This window comes from Oryx dammah, unplaced genomic scaffold (assembly GCF_014754425.2).
Source record: "Oryx dammah isolate SB20612 unplaced genomic scaffold, SCBI_Odam_1.1 HiC_scaffold_1, whole genome shotgun sequence".
Classification (NCBI taxonomy): Eukaryota; Metazoa; Chordata; class Mammalia; order Artiodactyla; family Bovidae; genus Oryx; species Oryx dammah.
In genome coordinates, this window is record NW_024070185.1 from 98,401,598 (window position 1) to 98,428,243 (window position 26,646).

At 38.7% G+C, this 26,646-nt stretch overlaps 1 protein-coding gene across 1 annotated transcript in view; it reads left to right on the forward strand.

Annotated features, from left to right (window-relative positions):
- The window catches only part of MUSK (muscle associated receptor tyrosine kinase), a 93,294-nt gene that overhangs the window by 29,275 nt on the left and 37,373 nt on the right, over nt 1–26,646 (forward strand). Inside the window, exon 6 of the mRNA XM_040238549.1 lies at nt 24,711–24,835. Within this exon, the coding sequence (XP_040094483.1) occupies nt 24,711–24,835 (125 nt within the window). The remainder of the gene's footprint in view (nt 1–24,710; nt 24,836–26,646) is intronic.

Here is a 26,646-nt window from a genome sequence, read left to right on the forward strand (position 1 = left end):
CAATTCCACTCCAGGGCATGTATCCAGAAAAAATGAAAACTCCAATGTGAAAAGATGCACCCCAACATTCATAGCAGCACTGTTTACAATAGCCAAGACATAGAAGCAACCCAAGAGCCCATAAACAAATAACTGGCTTAAGAAAATGTGGTATATACATACCGGAATATTACCTGACTATAAAAAAGAATGAAATAATTGTCATTTGCAGTAACATGAGTTAGACAAGGCTGTGGTCCTAGTGTGATTAGATTGACTAGTTTTCTGTGAGTATGATTTCAGTGTGGCTGTCTTCTGATGCCCTCTTGCAACACCTACCATCTTACTTGGGTTTCTCTTACCTTGGGTGTGGGGTATCTCTTCACGGCTGCTTCAGCAAGGCACAGCCGCTGCTCCTTACCTTGGACGAGGGGTATCTCCTTACCGCCACCGTCGCTGGATCGTGGAAAAAGCAAGAGAGTTCCAGAAAAACATCTATTTCTGCTTTCTTGACTATGTCAAAGCCTTTGACTGTGTGGACCACAATAAACTGTGGAAAATTCTTCAAGAGATGGGAATACCAGACCACCTAACCTGCCTCTTGAGAAATCTGTATGCAGGTCAGGAAGCAACAGTTAGAACTGGACATGGAACAACAGACTGGTTCCAAATAGGAAAAGGAGTACGTCAAGGCTGCATATTGTCACCCTGCTTATTTAACTTCTATGCAGAGTACATCATGAGAAATGCTGGACTGGAAGAAACACAAGCTGGAATCAAGATTGCCGGGAGAAATATCAATAACCTCAGATATGCAGATGACACCACCCTTATGGCAGAAAGTGAAGAGGAACTAAAAAGCCTCTTGATGAAAGTGAAAGAGGAGAGTGAAAAAGTTGGCTTAAAGCTCCACATTCAGAAAACGAAGATCATGGCATCCGGTCCCATCATTTCATGGGAAATAGACGGAGAAACAGTGGAAACAGTGTCAGACTATTTTTTTTGGGTCCAAAATCACTGCAGATGGTGACTGCAGCCATGAAATTAAAAGACACTTACTCCTTGGAAGGAAAGTTATGACCAACCTAGATAGCATATTCAAAAGCTGAGACATTACTTTGCCGACTAAGGTCCATCTAGTCAAGGCTATGGTTTTTCCAGTGGTCATGTATGGATGTGAGAGTTGGACTGTGAAGAAGGCTGAGCGCTGAAGAATTGATGCTTTTGAACTGTGGTGTTGGAGAAGACTCTTGAGAGTCCCTTGGACTGCAAGGAGATCCAACCAGTCCATTCTGAAGGAGATCAACCCTGGGATTTCTTTGGAAGGAATGATGCTGAAGCTGAAACTCCAGTACTTTGGCCACCTCATGCGAAGAGTTGACTCACTGGAAAAGACTCTGATGCTGGGAGGGATTGGGGGCAGGAGGAGAAAGGGACAACCGAGGATGAGATGGCTGGATGGCATCACGGACTCGATGGACGTGAGTCTGAGTGAGCTCCGGGAGTTGGTGATGAACAGGGAGGCCTGGCGTGCTGCGATTCATGGGGTCGCAAAGAGTCGGACGCGACTGAGCGACTGAACTGAACTGCAGTAACATGGATCTAGAGAATATTATACTTAGGGAGGTTAAGTCAGACAAAGACAAACGCTATATGAGTCATATGTGAAATCTAAAATATAATACAAATGAATCTACATACAAACAGAAACAGATTCACTGACACAGAAAACAAACTTACTGTTAAAAAAAAGGGGGAGAAGGAGGGAGGGAGGGACAAATTAGGAGTATGGGATTAACAAACTACATAAAATAGATAAGCAACAGGATTCACTGTATTGCATAGGGGAACTACATTTGATATCTTTAACCTCTAATGGAATATAATCTGAAAAAATAACTGAATCACTTTGCTGTGCACCTTAAACTTATACAATATTGTAAATAAACTATAATTTCAAGGAAAAAATTAGTCTCAAGTCAAAAATTTAACAACAAAAAAGCTGAAAAACAAAACACTTTACACAGGTTAGGGTTTAGATAAAGCCACACTGAGGGTGCATTCACAATGCAAAATTATCACATCCACAGGAAACCACTTGCCTTGAGTGAGAGGTAGCTAACACAATATGTAAAGAGATTTAAGCCCCAGGAAATCCAGTTAACAACACAATATAATAAATACTCTCAAATGAATATGTTAAAATGAAACACACAAAAGGAGGAACAACAAAAAAGAAAAATACATTAGGAAGAAGAAAGGCAAGTCTGATAAAGAATTAAATATAATTTTAACAAGTGAAAAATATAAAGACTAAAGTTAAAATTCAGTGGATAGATAATGGTATATTACCCAAAGTAAGTTTATCGCAAAGTTGTTTATAATAGCATATTTAAAAATATAATTTAAATTTGCATCAATAAGAGGCTGACATTATGTGATGAAATTCATGTGGACCATTAAAAAGGATGAGATCAGTCTATAGTAGTAACTTCTATAACTATCCACCATGTATGTAATTTGGGTATGTTTCCTTTCTCTGAATTTCAGTTTCCTCACTCTAAAACAGGGGTAAAAATAGCACCTACCTCTTATGTTGTTGTAGTGACTACATGAATTATTACTGGCACATAGAAAGCATGATATAATTATCGGCTGTCTTTATAACAATTAATACTTATATAGTGCTTACCGTGTACAGTGAGAAAGAAAATGACAGTTGCTCAGTCGTGTCCGACGCTTTGCGACCATATACAAGGCACTATCTTATTTCTTTAGAAATATTAACCCATTAGAAATATTAATGTGCTCATAAGTTAAAAAAGTAAGTCAAAGAACAGTATGTTATATATTATACGTCGGGCTTCCCTGGTGGTCAGCTGGTAAAGAATCTGCCTGCAATGTGGGAAACCCGAGTTCGATCCCTGGGTTGGGAAGATTCCCTGGAGAAGGGAACGGCTACCCACTCCAGTATTCTGGCCTGAAGAATTCCATGACTGTACAGTCCCTGGAGTTACAAAGAGTCAGACACTACTGAGCGACTTTCACTTTCATACATTGGAGTAGAAGTAACAGATTGTTAACTGTCATCTCTGCATACAGAATTACATGAGGGGTGGTTACCTTTCATCATACACTTTCTATCATACCCTTTCTATAGCTTTAGACTTTCTGAACTTTTATACAGAGACCTTTATAATTAGAAAGAATGAAAGCTTGTACCTATGCTTTGGAAAAAATTACTTCTTCCAAATATACTATTTTAATCAAGTGACATCAACCTTTCTGTTCATTGGTTTGATATACTATTTTTGTAGTTCTGTTGCTCCATTCTGCTTTAGAACAAATTCAGGGATGGAAAAAGTTTTGTCAAAGGCAATTGATTCCTATATTGATTATATATTCACTACACTGGGGTATTGAACCAAAGACTGTTCAGGGTGGGGTCATAATAAACAGAACATGGAAACTGCCATTTCCTTAGGGGAGGAATTAATCCATAAAGACAGTAAGTTGAGAAAGTAAGGGAGCCAATTAGATGGAGTGGGAAGTGAAAAGTTTCAGAAAGTGGCAGCTGCTGTGAATTCTCTTCTCGTTTGACTCTTCTTTCTTCCTTATGAGCAGAAACCTAAAGTTTATGATTCTATAGTGGCTTGGAGGATCCCAACTAAAATTCCATTTGGGTTCTGATTTCTCAGTGAACATCTTCTACACTTGGTTAGGTGTTATTGATTCATAGGTAAAATAAAGGTAAGTTTCCATAGAAAAGTGAAGTACTCCTGGGTGAAATCTATATAGGTATGTTGACTTGCCCTTGGTAGGGAAGTCTTTGGTTTCCCAGATTCCATATTCACCTGGAAGGCAGAAAAGAGATGTCAACCTCACAACTATGGAGGCTCTTCCTTTGGAAACGTTAACCCCTCTCTCAGGTACCTCTATGACAACAGGCTTTAGGACAGGCCTCATGGCAGGATAGATGAGGGCCAGAGAAATATGAAACATATCATGTTTCATAGAAAGTTCCATTCTCTAAGTGCTCATTTAAAAATTTTTTACCATATTTAGAGTGAATTCCCAGTCATTGGTTTTTTACAACAAGCATTGGCTAATTTCTTGTTTCTTTATCATGCATTTCAATAAATCAGGAATTGGGATTTGTCTCACCCAGCTTAGAGGCAATCCTACTTCATTTGTGGCTTCTGCCCTTTAGCTAAGAAGGTTCCTTAGCTGTCTCCAAATATGAGAATGCATATACAATTATAGAACAAAGATAAATCAATCATATTTCCCAGAAAGATTTCCTTATATTTAACTTCAGATATTGCTTCTGTTGAGATCACTTCTTTTAATTAGTTCCTCACAGAGGTAAAAATATCTTTTTCAGCAGCATAATTCCATGTAGCCTCACCCCCACTTGCAACCTCTGAACAAGGATTCTTACTGCATTAGTTTTGTTTGATTGAAAATGGACAAGGTAATTTCTCAGGGCCCTGTAGAAATAATTACCTTCTAAGTCAAGAGACAGCCTTGTCTCCCTTTCCAACCTACTTCATGTTCTGTCTTAGGCATGTGAGCATCCAAAGAATGATTCATATCATTTCTCCTACATGTCTTTTTTAAAAATTAATTTATTTATTTTTTATTTTACTTTACACTTCTGTATTGGTTTTGCCATACTACATGTCTTTAACTAAAACAGTTTTCCCCTGAGTACTCCCAAGTACTCCAGAGCACTCAGTACTCCTGAGTACTCAGTGGCAGAGCGATACCACCTTGAAGTATGATGATCTGAGTGATAGAGCTGGAGTTATCAAGGAATCAAGGGAGGCTATGAATGACCTCTGAAGTACCAGTCTTATTTTACTTTCCTGATTTTGACCTGAGGGATATTCTTCCTTTAAAAAATGTGTTTCATAAACATCACAGAAATTAAAAACGTTTAAGATGATAATGTAGTCTTTTTATAGACAGAATAATTATTGTTTTGAAATTTTTTTAATCATTAGGAATGATCTATTTTAAAAGTTACAAATAGCTAATTTTCTTATATTCCCCTTACATTCTTACGTATTTCCCTTAGACTTCCTTTATATACTTCAATTTAATTATTATGAAATGATTTACTTATTTGGAGATGAGCACTGATCTTATGCATTCTGTGAATATAACATTCAGACAAATCAAACTTTGTGTGTAGAAACTGGTTAAGTGTAGAAGATTTGAAATCCCAGTTAAAATAGATGGATATTGGAACAGATTGGACTCCCTGGTGATGGCATTTGCTATTACTACCTCATTTTCCCTTGGAGCTTTAAGCCATTAAGGAAAAGATTGGGCAGAAGAGAGGCTAAAACCAAGGGTTCTCAGTCAGTGACCACCAGTGGGAAGAGGGTACTCGGCACCAGTACAGAGCTGCAGATGAGAGCCCGGAAGCAGATCTAGAAGAGAACAGAACCCATCTAGGTCTAGGGTTATTGTAGGCTCCTCTAATGTTTAAACAACTCCTTGTTTGCAGGAGGCCTCAAAAATAGACCCCTGTCTCCACACCTGGGAGAGGCATTTTGGGGAGTAAGGAGGAAAGGTGAGCCACCTGGCAAATTTAATTGGCTCCCATGCAAGAGTTCCCAACACTGGTCAGGGTGCCTTATTGCTGCTGTCTGTCCCTTTCTCTGCAGTCTGAAAAGCTTCACCGTATATCCTTAGGAATAACTTGCTCTGTGGGAAGCTTCTGTTGTTGATTTTTTGCAGACAACACAGTACATAAAATAAGTGGAATTCTAAAAGACCAAACAAATACATATGTACATAAGATGACCCCGAGGCAAGAGATCTAAAAGATCAGAACTGTTTTCAGAAATGTTAGACTTCTGTCCATCTTCTTTGCCAGAGATCAGGTTTCCTTACTGCATCTAGAAAAGTAGAAGTGAACATGTAATGTTTACACACATTTGATTGCCTTTTTCCTTTGTTTATGCTGCAGCTCTTAATATGACAAATGCCACAGAGAGAGGTATTTAAACCCCCAATGTGTGTTGTGCTCTCAATGATTGCAGTTTTAATAAAATTTGCAGTGGCCCTGTTCCCGGCATCAGTTCTATCTGTTTGATGCCACTAACAGGTTTGATTTGCTGTCATGATTACACTGTGTATTTAAAAACCAAAGAAAAGAAAGAGGCATAAACCTTTGATATTCCTGGGGGCTATCATAGGGAAAATTAAATCTGCATGATTAATGCGGTGCATGCGCTCAGAAAAGGGTTTGACCCATTGATTTCCACTTTAGGGGAGATTATGCTGCATTCTCATCTGAAAAGTTCTGTAGTGCTTTCAGGAAACAATGGTAACATGGTCCTTTATTTGAACAGTTGTCAGTAATGTTCTCTAAGGATAAAAAAGTTGTATTATTATGCACTGAACATATAATACTTCAAGGTAAAGAACAGTTAGATTCTCTTCAATTGGTCTGAAGAAATGTGCTTCAAAGATTTTTCTTCAGTTGTTTAAGATACTAGAATTGATATAATGTTGACAGTATATTGTCTGAAATGAAATTGAAAAGTTAAGGAGCTTAGTATACTGGCTAATAACATGGGCTCTAGATTGTAGAAAACTGTCTGGACTCGAGTCTAGAGCAGCAGCTTAAGTTCATATCCTGGCTCCAGCATTTACCACTTGTGTAACTTCAGGTAGGTTACTTCCTTTCATAGTACCTCAGATACCCTACCCATAAAATAAGGTGAACACTATGCCCTATCTCATAAGTTGCAAAAGGATAAACCCAAATACTACATTTAAAGCTCTCACAATAGTGGTTGGCACAGAGTAATCACTCAAATAATAGTCATCAATGTAGTTCTCGGACTAATGAAACTTTGGTACAACAAAAGCAATGACTTAAGCACTTGGGAAGACATTCACAGCTCTTTATTTCACATGCCATCTTCATCTTTGAGGTAGAAGCAATCAAGTTCAATTGCAAAAACTAAATTTTTACTTAAAATAGAGTTGATGTTTTATTAACTTTGGTTTTATTAGAAGAGTAACCAAACACTTTAAAACCTGAAAGGGGCCCTAGAAGTTATAGCTCAATCCCTTAATTTTCAGTTAATGAAACTTGAGACCAGAAAAATGATTACTTTATTACTTTACCCAACTTAGCCAAGAACAAGGATGGCTTACCCCCTAAACCAGGACATCTTTCATAACCCCATTCTTGAGTCTTTTCTTTCTCTATGTTTATGTTACATGGATGAGAATTCTGGAGCATTGACACGCTTTAGCATCAGATAGACCAGAGTGTTAATTCTGACTCTGCCACTTACTAGTTATGTGACATTGGGTAATTTATGTCACCTCTTTGAGTCTATTTCCTCTTTGTGAAATGGGTGCAATATGACTTGGAGTGTAGGGTTCTTAAAAGGAGCTGGGATACCATGTAGATACTGTATGTGTCTACCAGCTCTTTGATAAATACTGACTGCTATGGGTATTGTTGTCTGTTGTTTACATTGTTATGATGCTGGACGACTTCTATCCAGAGAATATTGCTGGTTAGTCTTCTCAAGTTTCACAAATAGAATGTCAACATTACCAACTGCTTCTCTTGCTTCCAAAGAATATAAATCTCCTCTCAATCAGCAATGCTTTGTCCCTGCATTCTTGATACTTGTTAGAGATTAATAACTTTGGTTTAGCCCTATTGTGACAAGTGACATAAGGATGCTTTTCTAAGGTGCTATATGAAGATATGCCTTTACCAGCAAACTGGAAAGAGGCTATATAGAATCAGCATGTCCCCTACCCAAATAGTGTAACAATATGAAAGTCAAGGCAGGCTCAGTGCAATATCCCAAGCTTACATCATATTTTGCTCACTACAGAAATAGCTGTTTGCCAAAAGCCTTCTTGAAAATATTGATCATTCCATCACTCACTGCTTTGAAAAACATCTTAAGTGAGAAACTGCTTTAAAATTTTTTTCTACCTGGGGAGAAAATAAATGGTCTCTCTTGAAAACTGGCATTTTGCTCTCCTTCCTGTAGTGAGAACTGTATACTTCATTTTTTGCCCCACCTTGCATGTTTTTCAGAATACAGTTTGAAGCTTTGTCATAATATTTGTTCCACTAAACCAGCAAGAGGTCTCCTTTTCTTGAGACAAACGTGTTGTTATTTAATGAACTGTCACACCATTGATCATGCTCACTTCAAAAACCTCTATGGAAAGAGATGGAAATAACTAAGTTGATGGACTGATGGAACTCTTGAAGGCAGTGGTTTTCAAGCATCAGTGCACATGAGAAGCAACCACAGATTTTATTAAAAGATACAGCTCTAGGTGGCATTCCCCAGAGATTCAGACCTGATGGGTCTCTCTTAAGGCCTTTTAACAACCTCCCAGATGATCCTCGCATAGGTAGTCTATGAACCACACTTCATGAAACCTGGGTTCGATCCCTGGGTTGGGAAGATCCTCTGGAGGAGGGCATGGCAACCCACTCCAGTATTCTTGTCTGGAGAATCCTCATGGACAGAGAAGCCTGGCAGGCTACAGTCCATGGGGTCACAAAGAGTCATAATTTTAAAATGATTCTATATCTACCGTCTCATTGGGGTGGGAACCTACAGTTTGGAGGTTCTATGGTCTGACTGGGGTATCCAGAATTCCATTTCAAAGCCTACCAAAATGTTTCCAAACCGAGCCACTTGAGACAACCGGGATATTATGGTGTCACTTAAGATTAAGGTTATAACTACTGTTTCTTTTCCCATTTAAAATTTCTGGCTAGCTAATAAATAAATAAATGTTTTGAAAATTCTGGTTCTTATTAAACTTCAGCTTCTTTGCCTGCTGTCAGGGCTCAGGTATCTTCCTTTTCGTAAGATTAGGTCAAAGTGTTATTTAAAAGTAAACTAAGATTTTGATACATACACTGTGGTTATGTAAGATGTTAATGGGGCTTCCCAGGTGGTGCCAGTGGCAAAGAACCTGCCTGCCAATGCAGGAGAGGCAAGAGATTTGGGTTCACTCCCTGGGTTGGAAAGATCCTCTAGAGTAGGAAAGGGCACTCCACTCCAGAATTCTTGCCTGGAAAATTTCATGGACAGAAAAGTCTGGTGGGCTACAGTCCATGGGGTCGCAAAGAGTCAGACACAACTGAGTATTCACACACTATGCAAGATGTTAACAGTCGAGGAAACTGCATGAAGAGTACCTGGGGACTTTCTTTCACTTCCTTTACAACTCTTCTGTAAATCTAAATTTATTCCCAAATAAAAACGTTTGGGAAGGGTAAACTAAAAAAGGCTTCTGTCCTCATCATTAAGCAGTTTAGCATCTCCTCCCATTAAAACCAGAAAATAATTATTTTAAGAATGAAAAAAGTGAATCAGAGCCGAGATTCAACTTTTTTCTTGGCTTACAGTTAAACTTGTAATATATTTTTCAGGACCATTTTAACAAAAATATTCCTAATAGCTGCTCTCGTTACATCTAGGACTGAAGTCAAAACAAGTTGACTTTGTGTGGCTCTTGCCTGATTTCCTTGGTAAACACATCTTACTCACAGTCATTATTCACCATCCATATTTACAAGCTAAGAAAATGTTATTATCTCAAAGGCCACAGAAATGTTCCCGACCCAAGCCACTTTAGAGAATAGGAATGTCACAGAGGCAGGCCAGCCTGATTATGAGGTGGGAGTCACTGTTTGTGAGGGTACTATGGATGTTTTTTTAAAGGAGCTTGTGCTCCAGTTCCTTCAGAGATGGAGCCACAGTGGATAAACCTCTTTATGCATTGCTCAGCTTCAAAGGGGACAGAAATGTAAACAGTGGCAGCACACCAGGATCAAGTTTCTTTGCTTTAGCCATCAAGAAGTCAGGAAAGGAAAATCAGGTATTTACTTAGGTTTATCATTACTATTGTCAAGCTTTCTTTTAATGATTGGAAGACAAAAGAAGAATCTGTTCAGAAACAAAGTACCCCAGAGTCTCACTATGATTACTTTTCAACCACCCTTGAGCCACTTTTCTTTAAGTAAAAAAATTAAAAGTTAAAATGATCTTTCTTGTTCTCTGTGGTGGCTGTCTACTAACAGGCATCTCTGACTCCATAATTCTGAAAATACGATGCTAGATGAGACATCTAACCTATTTAAGAATAGATTCAAATAGTCTAATATTGATTAGCATCTATGTTTTAAAATAGAATCTGAAGAATGAATTTCTCTTTCTAGAGTGATTCTTCTCAGACAATTGAGGAAAGGATTTAAGCTCATGCTTTTAACACCTACAATATATGGGACACTGCCTGCTAAGGAAGACTGAAATTTAAAATAAGACAAAATAGCCTTCTACCTTTGAAGTCAGTTGGAAGAACAGCTGTCATCAGTCAGGAAGACACCATAGAGATAGAAACAGGAAGGAAGGGAGGGAAGGAGGGAGGGAAGGAGGGAGGGAGGAAGAGCAAGAGGAGATGGCTTCAAAGTCAGCCTTCAATACTTTCTAGCTATGTGTCAGTTGCTATATTAACTTCCTTGTACAGATCATTTTACTTAATCTTCTCCATAATCCTACAAGTTGGGGGTTAACAGGTTCTGCATTTTCTGCAAGACGACACTGAAGTCCAGAGTAGCACAGATCGAACAGCTAGTAAGCAGCAGAGTGAGGACCCAAACTCAGAGCCGCCTGCCTGGTTTCCCATAAGGGGTACTGTACATAACTGAAAGGAAATATTATTTTGATTTCCCAATTTCTGATTATGTTCTTAGCAAAATCCTAGAAAGTTATTCTTATAGTACCAGATGGTCAGAGATTTTCTTAGGATATTGCCCAAGAAGAAAATTATAAATGTCATGCTACAAAAAGCAAATAATGTACTATTTCACCCTCCATTGAGACTTCAGTCTAGGTGGCCAATTCCTGTTATTCCTTGACTTTCCTCATTCTTGCACTCAGAAGGATGGAAATCATCTCACACGTGTGCCTGTTTTCTCTTCTGGTTTCATTTCTTTCTTTCTGTAAGATCTAGATGACCTGTATTAATTTACTAAATGTATTCCTTTTATCTCCACTAGAGAACTTTGATGGCTTTCCCTCCTCCCATATAACAATACGTTCCACCCCCGTCCCCCAGCTTTCTTCTCCATCAACTAATACAATAAATTGAGTAGGAAAAACTTAATTTACCTCTTTAGAATCAAGTCATAGTCACACAGATATACAGTCAAAACTGAGGAGACAGACTTTAATAAGAGCAAATATAAAAATGAGTATTGGATATTCATGACTTTTAGTGGAATCAATGACCTAACTGCATCATTATATGAAATGCAAACAAAAACTTGTGCAAATTTATATTCATAGAGGTAGAGTATTTAGAAAGAGTCTAACTATTCACTGAATTTGTGAGACTCTAGGTGTGTTAGTTTTAGTTTCAGGTACCACAGATAAGAGGATAACTTAAGAAAAGAAGGGAAGCTAAGCAGTTCAAAAGTGAGAAGTCGGGATGGTAAACTAGGGTTAGCATGTTGGAAACAATGAAAACATGTGATGGATTTTATTTTCATTTCTGTCCAGTAGGTAGAAGTAGGAACTGTGTCTTGTGGGTAGTAATTATAAGGAGACTGATTTTGGATTGATTCAGGATATATACATGTACCTGTTTTTTAAACACGGCTGTTTAAAATGGGTTGAAACTAAGTTCTCCATAAATCAAACTATTCAAGAAAATGATGGATATACTGTTTAACTTGGATGTTGATTATATCTCAGATTATTCCAATATGAGAAATCTCAGACTCTCCATTCTAAATGTTCTACTGAACAATCCCAAGAAAGCAGAGAAGGAAAATGAATGACTATCCAACACTTTTTTCAAAGTATTTCCACAAGAGGCTATGCTAGACTTTAGGGGAAAAAATGACACAACAAAAATAAAGTATGCTCTGTTGCTCCCTCCTCCACCCCACAAAGATTACAAATCACGTTGGAAGACAAGATCGATGCATTACACATAAAGTGATTAAAACAGAGTTTATCAATTAAGTAGACATAAAGACCATGAAACAGAATATATGTAAAATTGATAAGAGGTAAAACAGTTGGTTCAGAAGTCAAGAGGGATGGCGGTAGGGTAGGCAAGCAGGATACACAGTAAAACCAGGACTACAGAGTTTGACCTTGAAATAACAAATAATCTCATACACTGTGTGACTGTATGCAAACTGTAATAGCGTGCAATTTCTCTAACTTAAAGTAACCTCAACTGTTTATGCATGTGTGTGAATGTGTGTACATATGTGTATATATTAATACATAGCATATATAAATATGTATATATTTATATACATAAAGAATCTTCCCGCAGTGCAGGGGACGCAGATTCAATCCCTGGCTTGGGAAGAACCCCTGGAGAAGGAAATGGCAACTTACTCCAATATTCTTGCCTCGGAAATCCCATGGACAGAGGAGCCTGGCAGGCTATAGTCCATGGGGTCACAAAAGAGTCGGACACGACCAGAACAACAACACATGAGATACATATTTGAATTTTGTGTGTAAAAAGAAATTTTGAGAGTCGATATACGAAAGTTTAATTTCTGGTGGGACTTCCAGACTTCCTTTTAGGAAAAGGGCAAATCTTAGAGCTTCTTTGATCCCCTGAATTGGTTCTATATATCTGCAGTGGAGGAAATGGGTGCATTTGTTTGACTGCTTCCAATTCCAAACAAATCAAGCAAAATGAGTAATAATAACAATGATAACAATAACAACAACAAAGTGAAAAGCAGCAAAGGAAAAATCAGCATTGCCCTCAGAGTCTACTTCAAAATATAGTCCAGTCCAGTAAAAGACCATTAGTGTAAAATTACAAGGAGGCTGAGGATTTACCTGCACTTGCTCTAGAACCCTAAAAAGAGTAGTGTACGAGATGAGTAAATAAGGTTCTCAAAACTACTGAGGCCCTTCAACTTCAGTGGAGCAAAATTCTGGAGATATAGCAGACAAATAACACAGATTCTTAACGTTCCCTTCTAAGTCCCCTGCCCCTCTCAGGCACCCATAGTTATTTCGCTGGTTCCAAAAAAGCAGTTGTTCCCCCCCTCACCCCCCGCAGGCTTAGAAATAAGTACAGTTGTGCTAAGGAACTCGAAAGACATGCTCAGCCCAAAGACATTCAGTATAATTTTTCAGGCCCAATCTGGGCTAACTATGGACCTTCACTTATTTCTTCTGATTAAGGTCTTTGCTCCAAGCAGGGACTCTCTGCAGTTTTCTAGTGTCCAGATGGACCAGTTTTTAGTATGGAAAAATCTCATTTTTATCCAATATGACCTTGATATTAAAAAAAATAAAATAAAATAAGAATGTGTCATGGACTTGACAGAAAGAGTAAAATCTAACTGGGAAGTTATAAATAAGTTCTCCTAAATTTAAGAGTATTTGGCATTAAATTTAAAAATGAGGCTTTCTCACTGTGATGCTAGGTAGAACAGAAAACTTTGTGTCTGAAAGCTGGAGAGGCAGTTCTGGCTCTGCATCCGCAGCAAATCTGTGAGTTTCCAATTCCTTGTCTGAAAAGTGGGCTGAATAATATCAGGTATGTATCATCATAGGGAAACGGCTAGCGTTAAATGAGATAATGTACGTGTGTGAAAATACCCATAATCTGTAAGGAACCATACCAATGTATTCTTATTTCTAAAAGTAGATTAACAAGAGCATCGCTATTTTATACTATAAACAAATATTGTACTTGGCTTATCACTAAATCAAAGAAAGGTCTATTCTAACTACACATCAATTTTAAAAAAAAGGTCTAAATTGACACAAAACACATCTTTACAATAGAAAGATAAAACTTCATGTGGGATCAATCTCTGATTTGGTTGTATTAAATATTTTGGAACAATTAATTTAGTGGATGTCTCTTTTCTAGGATTTTTAAAAACTGAAAAATTCTCAATTCCATATACTCAATTTAGACCTTTTTCCATTTTTCGTTGTAGCTTGCTTTACTGTTTTTTTTCCCTGAAGGATAATGATGAGCTCCTCTCTGCTCTCTGGGCAGCCTCTGGGAATCAATACAGAGGAGAGAATCTCTCTTGGTTGTAGGCTCTGTTCTGCAGAAACCCCCTAATCCTCTGTTTACCACAACAGGAGTCTATTGCCATAGAAATGATAGCTGAGATCCCAGATTCAACATCACTGCCTTCACAGCAGGGCCTCATAAGAGGAGAAGCCATGCTAACAAGGAGAAACACAATCAGTACTACTATTATCAGAATAGGAGGCAGTTTGTTGCCTTGAAAGAAAGGGCAATTGTCAACGATGAAATTAAAATGCATGAATGAGCTATGTTGTTGGGTATGCTGTAGTTCATTTTCTGTGTGGTACTGCCTGACTAAAAGCAATAGTTTGAAAGTTTATGTCATTTGATAGTTTGCTTTTAAAAGGTCAGTGGTTTCCCTTGATTGCATTTGTTTCTTATTGAAATAAGAAACAAGCAGGTCCTAATTCATCTTGTACAGTAACATTTCTGTGCTCAAAGATTTTCCTTTTCATGATGTGTTGTTTTTGTTTGTGTGTTTGTTTGTCTTGTTCCTATTAATAGAAGAGAGTGAACCTGAGCAAGATACTAAAGGTATTTTTTTTTTCCTTTCTGCACTGCTTCTTTTATAAACATATGGTTCTATTCACTTGTTTATTTCTCTGACCTTACAAACAACTCTGAGTGCCATGATTTTATAAGGAAATAACAAACAATGTATGGGGAATATTAATTCAGCATTTAACAGTGTTATTAGATGGGCTGCTTTATATATAATATAGTTATTGAGGATTTACGTGTATTAAGAAAACCTTGAATGAACAGAAATAAACTCTGTATCCTAGACTCTGAAAATGCAAACAAAATGAAATGACATAAATCAGCCTGAGAATATAAATGTCACACAGACTAGAATGGAAAGTTCCTCTGACCAAAAGCCTTGGGGGTGGGGGGCCAGGAGGTGAGGGTGTTACAGTCTTTGGAGACTTGTAAAAATGTCAAGGTGCCAGCTGAGATTTTTATTGTTATTACTTCAAGTGGACAAGTATTACATAACTGCTCCAAACCAAACCAAATCAATCAAACTGTTCTAACTTTTGTGTATTTTGGATGAAATTCACAAGTTCTCATATAATACAGTTTGGCTTTAGGAATAAACCCTAGGCTGGTATTCTTTGAAACAGCCCCTCCTTATCTAAGTATTTCAAATAAGGTATCTGAGATGTTTTCCTATTTACACATCATGCTGCTTATAACTAAATCTAGATAAAATCATTTCACCTGCATCTGTATGATTCTGAGGGATTTTTTCATTTATTTTTAGTTCCAGTTTTTGTTTGTTTTCAATTTACTCTTCTCGGTGCTGGTTTGAATCAAGTAACAAAAGATCTCTTTAAGAGAGGCTAGAAAATAAGAAAGAAAGAAAGGAATGAGAAAAAAAAAAACATGCAAATCCATGCAAGCTCATTACATCCTTTGAAGTAATTGCTCAGAAATACAATTTACAAGGGCCTTAAATATTCTTCTGGTCCTACTCCCTTTCCAAGAAAAGAGAGGCAATTCATTTCAAGCCAAACTGCTTATTAATTTCAAGATTTAATTTGAGTCCCCTGCCTGTTAGGCTTTCCATTACACCACCAGTGAAATTTCAGAGTGAATAATGTTCCATCTCCTTATTACAAATTCAGACTACCCCTTAAAATGACAACCAATGACAAAATTTATTATATAGCTGAAAGTATTTTGAAAAATGGAACAAGAAAGAGGGAGCAGGGTAGAAGGAGGGAGGGCAAGACAGAGGGAGGGAGGAAAAAAAGAGACAGATAAAGGAAATGAGAATACAATATGGTTATGTTATAAAGGACTTGGAATCACTGGCTGCTTAAGTCCCATTTTGAATACAGGATTCTCAACCTGAAGTTATTAAAGTAAACTTATCCCAGAGAAAATAAAGCCCAAAACTCAGGACTAGACACCATGAAAGAAAACCCAAGGATAAGTAGATTGCCATGTCTATTTTACATGTTGCAGATGAATAGTAATGTGCTTGCCCTCAGGAAAGCAAATGGGAAAGAGCTCACAGTGAAGGGGAGAATGACAATAAGACTATCTATAGAAAGAAGAGCTGAATAATTTTTTCTTTAAAAATCCATATCAAAACAATTACCAACATTTTTCAGATGACCAAGTAATTCCATGCCCTTTCTACCAAACAGCTTGTTTATGTAACAAAGCACTTTTATATTGTCTTTCATGCAAAGAGAAGGTGAAACAGGGATATTCAGGGGACATTTATTTGATATGAAACCTATCACATTACTTTTAAAATGGATGACTTAAAATGAATTTAATGGGAGTTTATTATTGAACTGTGTTTAATTTTATTATTACAGGTGTATTGTTATCCATGGAGCAGTTTGACACTTATTTTTAATGGCAACTGGCTTTTTGTTTTTTATGTTTGATAAATGTGGTGAAATTTCTTTCCCCATCCCATTACCTTTTCTGCTTGGAACTGGTAACAAATACTGATGGGTATAAAAATATCAGCTTTATTGCTGATAAAGCTAGGTTGAAAAAGAAAGCTTTCTCTCCTTTCATCCAACAATTAGATTCATGTAACTTCCAATTCCTCCCCACAGCATCCACATTTCACCTGGAGTTGTAGGATGGAGAAACCCGACCTGGGGAACTTATCTATGGGACATTAACCCCATACCCTTCTTGTTCACTGGATAGCTGGGAGAAAGATGGCCCAAAGAGGACAGATATTCATCATGTAGACAAGTCCTTTTTTCCAATATCACTAATCAGAGGAATCACTCATTTATTCATTCATTCAACAAATATCTATTGAGTGCTCACCATGTACCACACTGGGTTCAGGATCGATTGCTCAGTGAATCAATCAATCAATTATCTAACTATCAATCAGCCTGTGTTAATGCATAAAGCAAGCTCCACTCTTCTGGTGCTTACATTCCATGAGAAGAGACAGCCAAAACAGAAATTATGCAATTGAGATGCAGACACAGAGAACAGACTTATGGACAAGGGTTGGGGAGAAGAGGGAGAGGGTGAGATAAATGGAGAGAGTAGCATGGACACATATACATTAACATATGTAAAGAGACAGCTTGGGGGAATGTGTTATATGTCTCAGGAAACTCAAACTGGGGCTCTGTTTGAGATGGGATGGGAATGGGCGGGAGGTGGGAGGGAGACTCCAGAGGAAGGGGATATATGTACACCCATGGTTAGCTCATGTTGATATATGACAGAAATCAAACCAATATTGTAAACCAATCATCAATCAATTAAAAATAAATATTTTTTAAAAACTAAAAAAAAAGGCAAAAAAAAAAACTGTAAAAAACAAAACAAAACAAATTATGATGTGATGTAAGGGTGATGGGCCAAGAAAACATTATGAGAAGAAGACAGTTGGGTCAAAACCCAAAAGCTGTTTGCCATCTTCTTTGAGAGAGGGAAACTCGGAAGAAAAGTGAAAACTATCCTTCAATAATGAAAAAAGAGGCAAGTTTCTATTTTATATGGGCTTCCCTGATAGCTCAGTTGGTAAAGAATCCGCCTGCAATGCAAGAGACCCTGGTTCAACCCCTAGGTCGGGAAGATTCGCTGGAGAAGGGATAGGCTACCCACTCCAGTATTCTTGGGCTTCCCTGTGGCTCAGCTGGTGAAGGAAGAATCCACGTGCAATGCGGGAGACCTGGGTTCAATCCCTGGGTTAGGAAGAGCCCCTGGAGAAGAAAAAGGCTACCCACTCCAGTATTCTGGCCTGGAGAATTCCATGGTCCATGGGGTCTCAAAGAGTCGGACACGACTGAACGACTGTCATGGGCTTCCTTGGTAGCTCAGATGGTAAAGTGTCTCCCTGAAATGTGGGAGACCGGGGTTGGATCTCAGGGTTGGGAAGATCCCTTGGAGAAGGAAATGGCAACCCACTCCAGCATTCTTGCTTGGAAAATCCCATGGATGGAGGAGCCTTGTAGGCTACAGTCCATGGGGTCGCAAAGAGTTGGACATGACTGAGCGACTTCACTTTCACTCTGTTTTATCTTTTGGCAAGAAGGTGAGAGTCCAGGAGAGACCAGCTTTCCTTTACTTCCTGGCCTTTTCCCCTCCTCTTATCCCACAAGGCTCAACAATGAAACCCATGGTCAACCAAGGGTATATCTGTCTCTGGAGAAGGAGACCAACAGCTTGTCAACACAACCCTACATTCATGAAGCCACTTGCAGTGCCAGCAGTGATCTTTTCTGTACCCTCGTGTGCCTCACTGGACCAGAAGTTTCTGACATGGGTCAAGGCAGCACATTAATTAAATGAACTCCAAGGCTATGTTGACCTCTAGAATGATAATGGACTGTTTCACTTACCATCTCACATAATTCTTAGCTGTGTTGTGCAATATAGGTCATCAGAGGTTTTGCAATGAGCCTGAATGATATTCCAAATAATGTAATGCCAGCCAAAAATAAAAGCAAAAGCCCTAAATTACAAAATAAATAAATAAATAAACCTTCCCTTATTACTAAATTTCCAGGAAGAACTTAAAGTCCCAGATGAAAATAATTGCCTTTGAAAATTAAAGCAGAAAAAAATCTAAATTTCCTACTTTTCCAGTTTCTTATGCTTCTCATCTTCAGCCAGAAGCTTCTCACTCAGGTTCAAGGGTACACTGACTAGTGTCATCTTTAGAGCTGCTGGCCACACTTTTCCAGAATTCATGGAATTGAAATAATCCTACTCTTAATCTCGCAAGGATCCTGACTTTTTTCTTTCCAGATTCTCAGAGACAATGGGACCTATAAAATGATCATCACAGTAGTCTCACCCTCACAAAATTCTGGACACACAAGTATAGCCCTAAGTTCTCCAAGAGCTATTTCAGCCAAATGATAAACGTGGACTCAATTATGTTGTGCAATCTAAGTCTTTATCATCTTTGTGAAAACATCAGAAAGGAAGCGAATCCCTGGGTGGACTCTTGTTCAGATGCCTGTCACTCTGTATTAGTTGCCAGGAGTCCACAGCCTGCAAATGAGGACCAAGCTGGGAGAAATCTCAACCAGGTGGTCAGCTGGAGTACTGCTTTTGTCACTCTGAAGGCAATGTACGCTGCCTCCCAGCTGGCTTGTCCTCTTGAGATATTTAGACCTTCTCGTGGGTATAGCCTCTGTCATCTAGTCTTGATTGACACTTCCCATAAACCGATCCAGCATATTCACAATTTTTAATTTCCCATTTCACCTTAGAGCCTTGTTTTTCTGGAATTCCAGCAGAAGCGCAGCCTTCACTCCCTATTTTAAGCAACCATTTTAGCCCTGACTACCAGGCTCTCAGAACTGGCTCCATAATTTGTGGATTGGTTGCAAACGGCAATGCAGGGCCCTTCATTCAAAAATTACTTATAATTTTTAAAGACACAGGCAGAAGAAAAATAAGCTAAGCATGGGGCCCTCTAAGCATGGGGCCCTGGGAGAGTATACAGGTGACTCGCTCTTGAAACTAACCCTGCTGACCACCATGATGACTGCTATTTTTCTTGCTATGGAATTTTTCAGGTTGTAAATACTGCCTGCTAGTAAAAAAAAAAAAAAAAAAAAAAAAAATTCAAGCCTTAGTATTAGTCGCTCAGTCGTGCCCGACTCTTTGCCACCCCATGGACTGCAGCCCTCTGTCCATGAGATTTTCTAGGCAAGGATACTGGAGTGGGTTGCCATTTCCTTCTCCAGGGGATCTTCCCAACCCAGGAATCGAACCTGGGTCTCCTGCACTGCAGGCAGATTCTTTACCAACTGAGCTACAAGAGAAACCCCGTAAAAAAAAAAAATTCAAGTCTACATTTTGTTTTAACTTGTAGTCATCTGCCACAGAGCTCTGATCTAAAACTGGTGTGGTTACTGGGCATATACCCTGAGAAAACCACAATTCAAAAAGATACAAGTATTCCAGTGTTCACTGCAGCACTATTTACAATAGCCAGGGCATGTAAGCAAGCTAGGTGCCCATCAACAGAGGAATAAAGAAGTTGTACATACACACACATACACACACAAACACACAATAGAATATTCAGTTCAGTCAGTTCAGTCGCTCAGTCGTGTCCGACTCTTTGCAACCCCATGAATCGCAGCACGCCAGGCCTCCCTGTCCATCACCATCTCCCTGAGTTCACTCAGACTCATGTCCATCGAGTCGGTGATGCCATCCAGCCATCTCATCCTCTGTCACCCCCTTCTCCTCCTGCCCCCACTCCCTCCCAGCATCAGAGTCTTTTCCAATGAGTCAACTCTTCGCATGAGGTGGCCAAAGTACTAGAGTTTCAGCGTTAGCATCATTCCTTCCAAAGAAATCCCAGGGCTGATATCCTTCAGAATGGATTGGTTGGATATTACTCAGCCATAAAAAGAAACACATTTGAGTCGGTTGTAGTGAGGTGGATGAAACGAGACTCTGTTATACAGAGTGAAGTAAGTTAGAAAGAGAAAAATAAATATCATATATTAATTCATATATATGGAATCTAGAAAAATAGTACCGATGAACCTATTTATAGGAAAGAAATGGAGACTCAGATACAGAGAATGGGCTAGTGGATACAGCAGGGGAAGGGGAGGCTAAGACAGATTAAGAAAGTAGCACTGACGTATATACGTGATCACATGTAAAACAGATGGCAAGCAGGAAGCTGCTGCACAACAGGAAGCCCAGCCCTGTGCTCCGTGACAACTGAGAGGGGTGGTACAGTGGCGAAGGAAGACTCAAGAGGGTGGGGACCATGTGTGTGCTCAGTCACTCAGTCTTGTCTGACTCTTTGTGACCCCATGGTTATAGTCTGCCAAGCTCCTCTGACCTGCCTCTTGAGAAATCTGTATGCAGGTCAGGAAGCAACAGTGAGAACTGGACATGAAACAACAGACTGGTTCCAAATAGGAAAAGGAGTACGTCAAGGCTGTATATTGTCACCCTGCTTATTTAACTTATATGCAGAGTATATCATGAGAAACACTGGGCTGGAAGAAGCACAAGCTGGAATCAAGATTGCCGGGAGAAATATCAGTAACCTCAGATATGCAGATGACACCACCCTTATGGCAGAAAGTGAAGAGGAACTAAAAAGCCTCTTGATGAAAGTGAAAGAGGAGAGTGCAAAAGTTAGCTTAAAGCTCAACATTCAGAAAAGTAAGATTAAGGCATCCAGTCCCATCACTTCATGGGAAATAGATGGGGAAACCGTGGAAACAGTGTCAGACTTTATTTTTTGGGCTCCAAAATCACTGCAGATGGTGACTGCAGCCATGAAATTAAAAGAGGCTTACTCCTTGGAAGGAAAGTTATGACCAACCTAGATAGCATATTAAAGAGCAGAGACATTACTTTGCCAACAAAGGTCTGTCTAGTCAAGGCTATGGTTTTTCCAGTGGTCATGTATGGATGTGAGAGTTGGACTGTGAAGAAAGCTGAGCACCAAAGAATTGATGCTTTTGAACTGTGGTGTTGGAGAAGACTCTTGAGAGTCCCTTGGACTGCAAGGAGATCCAACCAGTCCATTCTGAAGGAGATCAGCCTTGGGATTTCTTTGGAAGCAATGATGCTGAAGCTGAAACTCCAGTACTTTGGCCACCTCATGCAAAGAGTTGACTCATTGGAAGAGACTCTGATGCTGGAAGGGACTGGGGGCAGGAGGAGAAGGGGACGACAGAGGATGAGATGGCTGGATGGCATCACGGACTCGATGCACATGAGTCTGAGTGAACTCCGGGAGTTGGTGATGGACAGGGAGGCCTGGCGTGCTGTGATTCATGGGACTGCAGAGTCGGACACGACTGAGCGACTGAACTAACTGAACTGAAGCTCCTCTGTCCAGGGAATTTTCCAGGCAAGAACACTGGAGTGGGTTGCCATGTCCTCCTCCAGGGGATCTTCCTGATTCTGGGATTGAACTCACTGTGGCTCCTGCATTGGCAAGTAGATTCTGTACCACTGAGCCACTTGGGAAGCCCCAGGAGGGAGGGGTATATATATATATATAATTATAGCTGATTCGTGTTGATGTGTGGCAGAGAGCACCACAACATTGTAAAGCAATTGTCCTCCAATTCAAAAAGAAAAACTATTGCAGTTACTTCTGAACTCTCAGGACTGAGATCTGTGTCCAGTGTTTCTCCTCAGAACCCTACCCTTCTTCAGGTTTTAGGTTTTCTAGTAACTTAACTATTTCAATGGCAGAAGTATGTGTCCCCTGACATGTTTCTCTGGAGCTGTGGGGTAGGCTCCACTGCAGCTTTAAAAAATTTTTAATGTTAAGATTTTTTTAATCTTGTAAAAAAAGTAGACACAGTAATATAGTAAACTCTCACAATACCATTATCCAACAGCAACAGTGAGCAATAGTCTACCATTTTATCTAACCAAGTACCATTTTATGGCTGCTAGTTTATTTTAAAGCAAATCTCAGACATAAATTCAATCAATGAACATGTACTTGAAGGACTTTTAACACAGTCACATTACCATCCATCCCCAATTAGCACTCGTTTCTTAATACCATTTACTACCGGGATTGTGCAATTTTTATCTGGTTGTCTCTAAAATGTATTTTTATATCTGATCTGTTGAATAAGAATCCAAACAAGAATCCACACATTACACTCGGGGCTATGCCTCTTAAATCTTTCTCAATCTATAATAGTCCCCTCATTTTATTTTTTTTCCTCTCCAATGTTATTTGTTTTTGGGGGAAACAAAATATCTTGCCCTGTTCAATTGTCTGTATTTGGGATATGATTGAATTGTATCTTCATAATGGCTTTTTAATGAGAACTAAATACTCTTTCTATTTACTTTATTTATGGTTGTGTCACACGGCATGTGATTTGCAGGCTCCTCCTTGACCAGGGATGGAATCTGTGCCCCCTGTATTGGGAATACCAAGTCCTAACCACTGAACCACCAGGGAAGTCCTCTCATAATGTTGTATAACATGTTCCTCAACCCTCTATTCTTTTGTATATTGGTAATTAGACTCCTGTACTTAAAATCAGGTTCAATTTCGTTTTTACGTGGGGCACAAGGGAAAGATTCAGCTTCATTTTAAATAGTAAATCCACTCTTTTTTATTTTTTGATTGAAGTTGGCACCTTTGCATGGAAGTTGGCACCTTCCTTGCTTTCTCTTTCTCCTGGCTTTTTGGGTTCATGTTTGTATTTCTAGCATGCTCTTTCAGATTTCATCTCGTAGAGTCTTCCATATCAAAAGATAGGAAAGCGAGTTAATCTGAGCAGGCAAATCTGAAATCAGAACCTGCAAAAAGCATACAATTGTCAAACAAATTATGTCCTCCTATATCTCTTTGAATTATGCAACCCTTTTAAAGAGCTATTAAAAAATCAGACCAACTTTTAATACAGTTGAATTTGATCTTTCTTTGTCCTGTACATCTTCTGTTTAGTATTTACTGTCTCCTCTGTACCTTCCTTTAGAATCCAAAATCCACAAATTCTACAAGTTTAGAAGAACTAAGCATCAAAGCATTGTATTAATGGGAATTTCATAGTATAATATTATGTGTTGTACTTAAGTCCTAGAAAACAAAAGGCCAGAGCAAAAAAAAACTTATACTTGCAATCAATGGGTAATTAAAAAGATTACATAATGATCTAGAAAACACTGGATTTGAAGTCAGAAGACTTGAGTTCAGGTTTCTCACCCATTAGTTTTATTACTTTGGGGAAACAAATTAACTGGGATTTTATTTCTACATCTATTTAATAAGAGCAGAAATTAGCTGATTTCTGAAGTCTCTCTCAAGATTACTGATTCTGTGATTCTAAGTATCCTTCAATTTATTGTACATTCTGAACTTCATCTCCACTCTTTAATCAAAGATAAAATTTCTTTTCACACCAAAAGAACTTCCTCTTATCTAGTAAGCAGGCATTCAGCCTTAGAAAAGAATAAAATTACTCATTATCCTGTCCATCTTTGTCTAAAATATTCCTTTTCTTTTTGACCCTGCATGCTCATTTCACTCTCGTAAAAGTTTAACAGATCTTGTCTGTCATTCTACCATGATATAGTTGAAGACGTAAAGCATTAATTCAACTACATATTATTACTTTGGTAGGCACTCTCCTAGGTACTGAACAAAACAGGCAAGGTTTTTGGTTGCTGATGACTCACAATCTACTGCAGGGAGACAGACAATAGATAAAAATAAATAACTTCAGGTCATATAAGAGGTCTATAAAGTCAGTGAAATAGGATGATGGAAAAGTGAATGGGAGAAAGGTTAGACTTTACATCAGGCAGTCAAGAAAGGCCTTTCTCTGAAAGTATCACTTAAATGGATACTTAGATGATATAAGAAAACTACCACAAGATGTACAGGATGCGTGCTCTAGGCCAAGGGATGGCATGGGCCTCATCTAAGTTGGGAACAAGCTTGGTGTATCCTGGAGTGGTGAGAAGCGTAGGGTCACAGCATAAATGGCTGAGAAGCCAGGGCACAGCATTTGGTATTATCCTTAAGATAGAAGGAATGTGGAGGATCCTTCACAGGAGACCATGATCTGATTTGCATTTCTTCAAGACTACCCCAGCTTGACCATTCCTAGTGGGAGAGTCACTCACCACTTCTCTTTTCCTAACAGTTTTTGCCAGAATCCTGCGGGCTCCTGAATCCCACAATGTCACATTTGGCTCCTTTGTGACCCTGCGCTGTACAGCCACAGGCATCCCTGTCCCCACCATCACCTGGATTGAAAATGGAAATTCTGTGAGTGCCATCTATATGGGGACTTGTCTGGGGAAGACCCATTGGTGGTGAATTTGAGGGCAGAAGACATATTTGTAGAGTTACCATGATCTCTGTCATTGGTCTCACCTGCATCTCCTTTTTTCAAATTCTTCCAATATTTTCATTCTAGAAATCACTGTCTAGAAACTGAACTTCAAAGGTTTACTTCTTTCCTTATATCATAGGGAATAGTATAAAACCAAATTTATTCTTTACACTTTTGTGTAAAAGGGAAGTGGTAATAATTCCTTCCCACACAAAAATAATCAGCTGAAGGATTAGTTCACTCCTGGAGCCTAATTTGATGAAAAGCAATCCACAATTAGAATACATGTCTGTTAGTGCACATTTTATTTTCATTTCTAATACTGGTAATAATAGCTAATATATAGTATGTGATTGCTATGACTAGGCCCTGCTCTAAGCACTTTCCATAAAAGCATTCATTTATTCATTCTACAAATATTGATTATCTCCTGGGCATCAGGCATTATTCTAGACATTGTACATACAGGCTCACCCAGAACAAGTAAAGTTTCCTATCCTCAAGTTTCTTACACTAACATGGGAAAAAAACAAACAATAAAATAAGCAGACAGTAGAATCTATACTCTGTGTGAATAGTATCCAATGTCATGGAAAAAAATAAAGCAGGAAAGTGAGAAACTACAACCTCAGGAGGAAGAGTCTGTTTTCAATAAAGTGGTCAGAGAAGCCTTATTAAGATGAAGATATTTAAGCAAAGAGCTGAAGGAGGAGGCTATGTACATAACAGGGGGATTACAACCAGGCAAAGTGTCTGAGATAAGGGTATACCTGGTATGTCAGAGGAACAGCAAGTAGGTCAGTGTGGCTTGAGGAAAGAGGTAAGGGATGTGTATAAGGATTGCAGATCCTACAGGCTTACTTAGGTCATGTATACATTTGATTTTATTTGGGTGGAATGGAATGCCTCTGTAGGTCTGTTTCTGTTGTCTGTTTTACTGCTGACTTTCTTTCATTGTGTTTTGTTTCCTTGTGTGCCTAGTTATCTTTGACTACCTGTTCATTGTTTTGAAAAAATAAAAAAATGTCAGAGGTTAACTTGAGGTCTAGATAAAGGTTCTTTTCTCCAGAGAGTTTTTGTTTGTTTCTGCTAGTGACCAGGGGCTACTACCAGTCTTTGATTGGCTTAAACTTGTTAAAGTAACTTGTAATCTTGTTCTTCTTTAGCTCTCTAATTAAACTTCAGGTATCATTTACAAATCAAATCTTATTTGACAGTACATTTTGTGGCTTTTCCATGAAGCTGTAGGAGCTGTCTTAAGCCTTTCAGAGTCCAGAGTGCTAACCATTACATCATGGAACCCCACTGTCTTAAGCCTTTCAAAGTAGTATAAAGAGATGCCCTAAGAAAACTTGGGAACTGACAATATGACTTTACTAATTTGTCTCACTCTTTAAAAGGCTTGTATGAGTTTAGAACTGAAAGATATATGATTATTCTCTGTTGGAGTTGAGGAGTAATTTTTAAAAGCCAGATGGTTTGAGTTAGTTTTGGTCTTACTGAGACTCCAACTTCATCTTTCAAGATGTGATTCACAAAAACACAGAAAGCAAAATAGATTCTTTGCCGGAGATTCTAAAACAGGAATAAAATAAACGAACAGTGACTTTCTTCCAGAAAGAAAGCAAAAGGACATCTGCAGTTCTCATGGTCAGAGAGGGTTTGCTCTTACAGCCAAGTTTTGTTCTTGGTGCTACTATCCAAGTCCAACTAGAAACTGAGATGACTGCCCTGCATTGATGCA